At 41.8% G+C, this 8,885-nt stretch overlaps 1 protein-coding gene across 7 annotated transcripts; it reads right to left on the bottom strand.

Annotated features, from left to right (window-relative positions):
• Window positions 1-315: 315 nt before the first annotated feature.
• LOC104448932 (protein NLP4) lies at window positions 316-6,341 on the bottom strand. Of its 7 annotated transcripts, none has more exons than XM_018876011.2 (7): window positions 5,925-6,341; window positions 5,508-5,701; window positions 5,084-5,162; window positions 4,049-4,977; window positions 3,084-3,131; window positions 2,038-2,989; window positions 316-1,538 (listed from the first exon to the last, which is right to left on the bottom strand). In XM_018876011.2, exons 4-7 carry the CDS (start codon window positions 4,946-4,948, stop codon window positions 622-624), a joined length of 2,817 nt encoding a protein of 938 aa, XP_018731556.2. In that variant the 5' UTR covers window positions 4,949-4,977; window positions 5,084-5,162; window positions 5,508-5,701; window positions 5,925-6,341; the 3' UTR covers window positions 316-621. The 7 variants fall into 7 exon arrangements, with proteins under 7 accessions (XP_018731556.2, XP_018731557.2, XP_039171328.1 ...); XM_018876012.2 differs by having other exon boundaries at window positions 5,682-5,701; XM_039315394.1 differs by having other exon boundaries at window positions 5,084-5,701.
• Between the last annotated feature and the right edge of the window lie 2,544 nt (window positions 6,342-8,885).

Raw genomic sequence — 8,885 nt, 5'->3', positions numbered from 1 at the left:
GGTAGCGTCATCAGTTGTTCCGTCTCTTCCAGGAGAAACGAAAATGTATGCAGCGAAGACACGAAAGTATCCCTCAAGTTTAGGAAACAGCCGGTTCGGAACTTTTTGCCGCAAGGGAATTTCGGAAAGAAGTGTACTCGTGGTAATTCGCACGTTTAAACGGACGCTTCCCACATGAAAGATTTTATTGCCGGTTGTATAAAAAGCGTTGGATTTAGGTGGCATAGGGAATCCAACGGTTGGCAGGAACCGATTAGACACGGTCTGAATTTGGTCATGTGAACATGGCCACGGTCTATTTTTAAGTGCAGAATAGGAATCACCGTTCTTTGCTGGCTGTAAAAATGCCAACATCTTTATTTGACTCGAAGGCAGCTGAAAAAAACATACAACTCGAAACAAACGGAAAACCGTATTTAGGATAAAATGTAACTGAAAGGTCTGTCCTAAAATATCCCCTACGCGCAGTCAAGATAAGAAGCCGCCTCTAGCTGATTGTTCCGTGCGCCAACCCCGCAATGTACGAACTTTACAATTCTTCTCCCGCGAAGATCTCGCGAATGCACGTGGAAGGAGGCCAAAATATAATTAAACCGGCCGGCGGCAACCTCGACCACGGGGTCATGAAGCACCATGCATCCGTGGAGGGCCGCTGCTACCCAAGGAACTCCCGAGACGACGGTGATGGGACTTTCGGACCGAGAGTTTGACCGTGCTACCTGGGGATGATCTGCTGACATCGATGCACTCGTCCAAGTCAGCATCGCACGTCAGCAGCACCCACTCGGAGTCGTCGTCCAAGTACTTGAGGTCGAACTTGCTTGTGTCCTCTATGCAGAACCGCCTCGCGATTTCTCCCCACAAGTCCTTTAGATCCCAATCCTTCTGCATGCGGAAGCGGATATTCTCGTCCGCACACGCCACTTTTACTCTCAGGGGATCCCCTTCTCGCGATGCCTGGCAATTATACTGCGGGGGCGGCCGCGGCGGATTCTCCATATTTGGGTTGAAAGATCTACGGCTCTGGGATCTCGGCAAGAGCTTTTGCTCTTCCTGGCTCGAGCCTTGTAATTCCACATGACTTTGGACCATTTTTGAAGGGGTAATATCCACGTTGTTCTCTGAAACTAAATGATCTTCTTCGGCGACGAGGTCCACTATGGACGGATGCTGCTTTGTCCCACTGGAACAGCACTGACTGGAACTGGAGCTGTGACTACACGACGATGACGTCGACTTCGACACAGCAGCACAGGAATCGAAGTTCAGGGCTCCAGGTTGCGTGCCCAGTGGTTGCAGATGATCCCCGTGGTTTGAAGCCGATAAGGGACTGGTAATAGAAAGGTTTGGAGAGGCCAGCTCTGGGAAGTTTGTGTAGAAAGAATCGATTTGCAAGGGACCCGGCGCACCTTGGACACGGACAGTGTCCATTACGAGTTGAAGTTTCTGTAAGGAGTGACCGACCTTCTTGATTTTTCGAGATGGCCAACGTTTGATCCCGTGTTGCCTGCATATCCTTTTCAAGGTCGTGGGGCAAACTGAAATCCAGAAAGAGAAAGCAGGCTAAAACGTCAGCCAACAGCAAAATCGAATGTTAAGTAAGGATGGAACGCATATCCATGAATGACAATGGCTCGATTTTACGGCTACGGGAATCAATACAATGAGTGAATTGTTCTGTTGAAACTCACTTAATACAAGCACAAATGCCAAAAGAAAATCCCCAAACATGTGAAAAAGGAAATATCACAATGCTCATATTTTCATTCAGGAAGTGACGAGCTGATCCTGAATCAAGACACGAATCACGAGTGATGGCATCGATAGTTTCTATCTTTTTCCCAAGTCAAAAAGACGACTGTAATTTGCAGAAAAGGGAAGCATGTATAAAGCAGAGAAACAGTATGAGTTAATTAACAGATAGTCTACCATCATATTCACATAAATCTTGAGAGAGAGAGAGAGCGATCCCTAGTGCTTATGTAGTTTCTAAGCCTAGAACATTATATTTTATGAAGCTTATGGTGGCAGTCTTACCACCGAGACTTTTTGCAGCATCTTTAAGACTTCCGGCAAAGTACTGACGAAGGACTTGCAAGGTGATGGCTTTCTCTGCCTTCGTACGTTTCTTATCTCCTGTCTTTTCCCTGGCCGCATCAGAGCACCTTCCTTCACCATAGAAAGAGCAATCTTCGCCACGTTCAGTACTCGAGTCTTGGAATTGCCCGAAATCAAGAGATTTCTCGACAAATGATTCCCCTGCTCTGGCCTTTTGGGTGGCTGAGGCAACTGTATCACTCTGTTGAACTTTTTCAACATGAGCGCTCCAGGACAAATCTTCTTCAGAGCACCTCTCCAAATAATTACTTTCCACCTCCAGTGACCATTCTCCTTGAGGCCTGCCTTCTGAAGGCACTGGAATTTCTGGCAAGACAGTTTCCTCCTCCAGTTCCTCATTGGTAATGACCCGCAAACTCTGACAAACCTGTTGAATAATGATGGACAGCGAACCTAACATCTTTTTCTGTTTGTCGTGATCCTTACAGTCCATAGGTAAGAAGAACTCCAGCACAAAATCGGCTGTACCAGTGTGGATGCTCCTTAGACGGATAGCGACAGCAGCACACAACCCAAACATTCTTGCATGGTGAGAGAGAGGGTATTCAGTTCTTCCCGAAGAAGTTATGTCCGATGAAAAGCATGGTTGGTTAGTTTGAAATGCCCTCCCAACAACCCCCTGACCTTTCAGCAAGTGATGCTCAGAACAAGCCTCGTGAAATGGTTGGAGGAGAGGATCAGCCACATGACAAGCATGGTCGATGGTAGAAACACAGTGAACATAGTTCTCATTGGAGTGCCTACAACCTCCTTTACCTTGTTGGCTACATGGGACCCACGTCTGGGCTAGCGGTAATCCATGTGTCTCGCAGGCGGATCTTAAGACTTCACGAATCTCGGGTATTGCGGCTTCATATGATTTCCAGTGTGACTGAATGGAGAACAAAAGGTGTTCAACCACGGTGTCAAAAGAAAACTGTATTGTCTCATCAAGAAGATTACCATGCTCGAAGTCATCCAATTACCTCTTCACTGAGATTGCCGAATACTTCAGAGCTTCTAAGATCAAAAGCCTGAGGTGGAAACAATTATTTCAGTAAGAAAAGGTTAACGGGAAAAGATCAATAGTTCTGGAATGACTCCGATTAAAAGTATAATTTCGCAAAGTGGATAGAGTTCTGAACAATCTAACTAATGGAATAAGAAACCGGACAACCGTGGAAAAGAGGATTTGCTCTTATACTCTTGTATGAGATGATGCAAATCAAAACACAAACCAAGTAAGATTGCCGTTGCAAAGGAAACTGGTAAGGTAATGACAGCTGAAATATCCTGCTTTTCTCTGAATATATAAAACTGAACTCATGTCTCACAACTTATGAAAACCAAGACTTTCCAAAACGAATACTGAATTTCAAGGTCCAGAACGTATAGCCATTAGTACAGAGATCAGAATGGGGAAATATTCATTATCATCAATCAACTATAACTCCCTTTTGAGAAATGAAAATCTTCTCAACATAACAATTGTGTATCATGAAAATTCCACAAGGCACCAAAATCCCACGAGTGCGTTAATATTTTAATAACAATAAGATTAAGTAACAAAATTGTGAATATGTTCTAAAACTGTCTTATAATTAGAATCTACACGACACTGACAGAAGACAGTTCTTTTCCTAAATAGAGTGCAGCTTCCTTTAATTGATCTGTGATCTCAAATAGCACTGTATTATTTGATAAGCATATAAAGCATCACTCCAGCAACGTATTTAAAAAATATAAGCAAACATGACAGAAGATTCCTACCTATGGATTCATATATCAAGACAGGGATCTTTGTTATCTGAGAAAGCCTCTTCAAATTCATTATGAAACAAGTGGCTTTGAATCAGTGCAGAAAGCTACTAGGAAAGGTACCCTTGGCGATTTTCATTTAATCAGTGCACAATGAAAATTTAGGTAATGCAAGGAAAAGGATTCGACAAACCTCTAGTGCCTTGCAAACGCTTTGAATTTCAGGCCGATACTGGATTTTCTGGGTTGTCATCACAACTTCAATAACACCCAAGCAAGTCCTGCTCCCTTGTTCAAAGATAGGAAGGGCAAGAGTTCCCCGGACATCGAAATGCTGAGCATGATCAACCCTGGCATACTCGTCACTTCTGAAGAAGCGGACATCGGGAGTCCATTCAGGAATCTTCCCCAAAAATACACGACTGGGTAATCCCATCAATTCCTTGGAATCCTCCTTGGCCGAAAACTGATAATTCACTGATATTTCCCTGTACTTTGAAAGTCTCTTGCTGCTAGGATTAAGTGAAAAGGGCTGGTCATTGGTTGTGAGAAAATGTCTGTCGCCTCTATTTACAGGCACCCATACCTGGATGAGGACATCCTTATCTTTCGTCAAATCTCGAATTTGATCAAGAGAATGGATCAACCTATTCATCACAGAACTTGTTGAACCTGAACTCACCCTTGGCCCAATCCACCACCTTCTTCTTAAATCAGATCCTTCATTGACATGTTTATCTGACCGACTAGAACACTCAACAACACTCAGAGACTGAGGATTATCGAGAGGTTTTGTTTGGCCTTCTTCCATAGGAGAATCTCCAGGATGCAATGGTGTTTGCATCAACTCTTGGTTGTTCTTTTGAAGCTGGTTGGGGCTGGAATTGCACTCAATATTCTCTAGAGCAGACCATTGACATGGGGAGTCAAAGAAGGCACCAAAACTGGGAGGGCTCTGTTGGAGGAATTCAGATCCATTCACAGTCTCCAACCAGCATCCTTCTAGCAACAGTTCATCCATGTAGTCGACATCCATGGCGGATTCCGGGGCTGTGCTGGGCATTGGGATTGGTGAGAAGACAGTGTCCTCCATTTTTTTTTTTTTTTTTTTTTTCTGTGACACTGAAGATATCTAGATGTTATTCCATCTGAAATGAGCAGGAAATGGCCTTTCAGCTAAGATAAGCCCAAGAACATTCAATGTCAACAGATTGTAGCTTGAATTTACCAGCCAAACGAAGATAAATGCTTCTATCTTATGCATGTGCTGCAGGAGCCAAGTTGGGGAGAATCTTGAATAAATGAAGCTGTTATCGATACAAGAGAGAAAAACTTGGGTTCATAAAGTGTTTGGTCTGTCACAACGTTCAAGTGGCGAATCACAAGGATTGAAACAAACAGGAAGATAAGGCCATTTTTCCACATATTCTCCGGAAGTAATTCGCTGATTTACTATCATTTGATTTAAGCTCTATTAATAATAAACAAGAGAGATTCAATTTTCCTGCTCTCCACAAACATAATCGAGGACTCAAACAACCACAGCAGACACGTCACCAACCATCCAAAACACAGACTAGCCCCATGAATCACAACATAAACAGAATTGACAGCTCAAACAGAACGAAATTAAACAGAGAGAAGCAACTCACACTATGAAGAAAGATTCCTGGAGATTCTCGCCAGGGCAACCGAAAATTTTTTTCTTCGGTTTTCTTTTTTTACCTGGTCTCCTCAAGTACTCTCAACCAAGAAACTCTTGCAAAATCAAGATCCCATCTGATAGAAAAGGAGGAAAAGAGAGGGAGTTGTAAGAGAGCCCGTACGTGGCAAGCTGCGATATGCCCTGCACAAGAAAGAACCTCTCTTTAGGCCATAGTAATCATCTGCATCTCGAAACGCACTACGAATTCTTGGCTATTGTGTGAGCCCAAGATTCTCCAACTCTCTGAGGTGCGACCCCACATACGAAGCAAGCCCTCTTTGGACTTTGGATTACCCGCTATAACTTAGTCAACTCACGGCCCCCCAAGAGAGAGAGAGAGAGAGAGAGAGAGGATGAACATCACCTTGTTGATGCTGGTGATGTGCTATTTTTATACGGTGGAATCAGAATGCCCCAAAAGGAATGACTTTGGACGTGTCGTGCCAGTTTAGATCCCCATTTCCGGCAACCAAACGCAAAACCTTTATATACGGGGGAGAGAGAGAGAGAGAGGGAGGGAGAGAGAGTGACAAAGGACATGTACTAGTTGCACGGGTCTTTCTTTAAACAGGATCCCGTGTTTTCTTCTTTCTCAAATTCTTTTGCTCCCCCCGGTTTCACTGTTTCAGAATCCTTCTTCCAGCAGATGGATAAAGATTGAAGAAAGAGCCTGCAGGCCCACCTTTTTCCCCCACCTGTTTTCGACAAAGATGGAATCTGTATCGCTGGTCAGCCATCATCAGATCCTTCCTCTTATGCGGTGCACCTCACCTTTACCCCCTTCGGGTAAAAGGAAGAAAAAAGTTCCAACCGTAGCTTTCATATGTCCTTGAAGAAGAAAAAGAAAAAGGAGATGTTGACAATGAAAGGTGTGTACCTCAAGATCGACCAATGGAATTTTCCTCTTTCTCTGCTCAGGAAATTTCAAAGAATATTTTAATATCTCCCTGTAAGAAGATGTCCTGGGAATCTGATCCATCCACTCATTCAACTTAGAATTAGAATTCAATATTATTACGGCACTATTTCTTTATATCTGAGTGTGACCTCATGATTACGAACTTATTTTCTTAATGAAATGCAATTCTCCACATCCGGTGGTTCGATTTCGATTTTGATCGCTCTACCGTTGACGATGTCGATCACCTTTTGAATATTAAATATGTGGAAATGAATCTTACCCTTTAGAGAAACAATGAAAAGCAATGGGCTGCTAATTAAGAAAAGCTTCATTGACTGGAAATCAGATGATAACGGGACTTTGGCAAAAGATGAAAGAATTTGATCATTGATGGACTCTTTTTGGCAACCAATCCTTCAAGTGGGCCTTAGTGTTTCTTGATTGTGTTGGTGAAAATTGAAAAATGAAAAGGCAAAATGGAGAGGGGTTTGATTGTCGATGCGCATCACATTCTATTTCCAGGTGGGTAGGGTAGGTCTAAAGCAACATTCTTCGCTTGGGGTCTCTGCAATTCTAAATCTCATTGTTTCTTTCAGGGTTGATGGTGCAATGATGCTCCTTTTCGAGTGCCTTTTTCTTTATCGACGCATGGGACAAAATGTGGCCGGGGAATCAAATCCCATGGGACCAGACAAAAAATGAAGGCACACTGTCGAGTTCCGGAGTGATCCCTCAGACGGCGAGGAATTTTGATTTATCCGTTGTTTCCCCTAAAAAAAAAAGCAAAAAAATTTCGGCCGGCTTTTGTGTTTTTGGCCTATCACAATCGTTGATTAGACGAGTTCCACGAACATATGTACGCTGCCACTAACCAGGAGGCAATGACGAGGCAATGACGATTTTTGCTCGTAATATGATAAGACGGCATGAAATTAACGGATTTTGACTAAGGTTAATTGTGTTTAGATTAAGACATGATTAGTAATAGTGTCATATTCATATTCAATCATACAGACATGAAATTTACCTATACGACTCGGTTTAAATTGACAGGTTAATATTGTGTGTGATTCGTTTAGACATGACTTGCTAAAAATATTATCTTTTCCATGGTTGTCACTATTAATATTAAATTGATGAATACGCTCAATTTGATTTGATAATATTTTTTCAACAAATTATTGCAACTTGTAGATAAATTTTATGGAAAAATTAGGATATTCCCTATCAGGTTTGTATAAGTGAACTGATTTTGTGTTGGCCGATTGATTTTTTTTTTTTTTATCATAGTAGGTCATGTGACCGTGTTGATCCGTTAGTCAATGGTGTTATACATATATATTGTGTCAATTCATTAATCTTCAAATCATATTGAACCGATCTATTTTTATAGTATACCCTTACATTGATATGGCACGAGCACGATTAATGAATACCAATCCTGCTTGCGTAAGAATTGAAGAGAGTGCACAGCAATTAAAGTGAGCCTTCACCGAAATTGACATTTCAATGCATGAGGATTTTTCTGCTAAGCCTTAGATATAATATAGATTTTTTTTTTTGTTTATTATGATTTCTTACCCTCACACGAAAGAAAGGAGGGGGGGGATTACTTGCTAAAGAGGCAGAGAAGAGGAACAGTTCAGCCCCAACCATAGAGTATGATCCGATTTCGTGTTTAAAGAAAGCTGACGGTCGCTAACATGACTGTTTCTCTCTTTTTCTTCTTCTTCCTCCTTCTTGTCGTTTATTAATAAGCTAAGTATCATTTTATATTTAAAGATTCTAGGATCTCCTCAGCATGCATGGAATATCTTGATTCCCCCCCTTAGAGAAGCCCATATCAAATAATGATAATATCAAAGATTCAACAATTTCTCTTCTAGAGCTCTTTGCTATATTATGTGGAAAGAGCAAAATAATATCATATTTTGAAATCAGACCCTCTTCCTTCCGTCGATGAGGATGCACCTCCAGAAGGCTATTAATGACAAGGCGATGACCTTTAAGCATGTCCCGGACATTCCCAAGAATAGAAAACTTCAACAAAGCTGGGATTTACCTCTTTCTATCTTTGATTGATGGAGGTTCTCTTGCTATTGTGTGTTAGTCTTTTGTTTCTTGTTTTTGTTTTTCCGGTTAGTCTCTCTTGGGAATTACGGCACCCTTACATTCTTTTTTGACTCTTGTCATCTTGAGTGTCTGTTTTTGTAGGTGCCGGGCTTCCTCCTTTGTATTCTTTTTAGGCAAAATCTGTACATATCTTATTTTCACCCAAAAAAAAAAAAAAAAAACAATTTCCCTTATAAATTGACAGATTAATGAAGTAAAAGAGGGAGAGACATACTGCAGTGATATCGAAGTTCATAGGCAAATAAGCTAAGCAAGTTCTCATCTAGTATTACAGTAATACCACAGCAAACG

This window comes from Eucalyptus grandis, chromosome 6, assembly GCF_016545825.1.
Source record: "Eucalyptus grandis isolate ANBG69807.140 chromosome 6, ASM1654582v1, whole genome shotgun sequence".
NCBI classification, from domain to species: Eukaryota; Viridiplantae; Streptophyta; class Magnoliopsida; order Myrtales; family Myrtaceae; genus Eucalyptus; species Eucalyptus grandis.
This window is presented reverse-complemented; position numbering and strand designations above follow the sequence as displayed.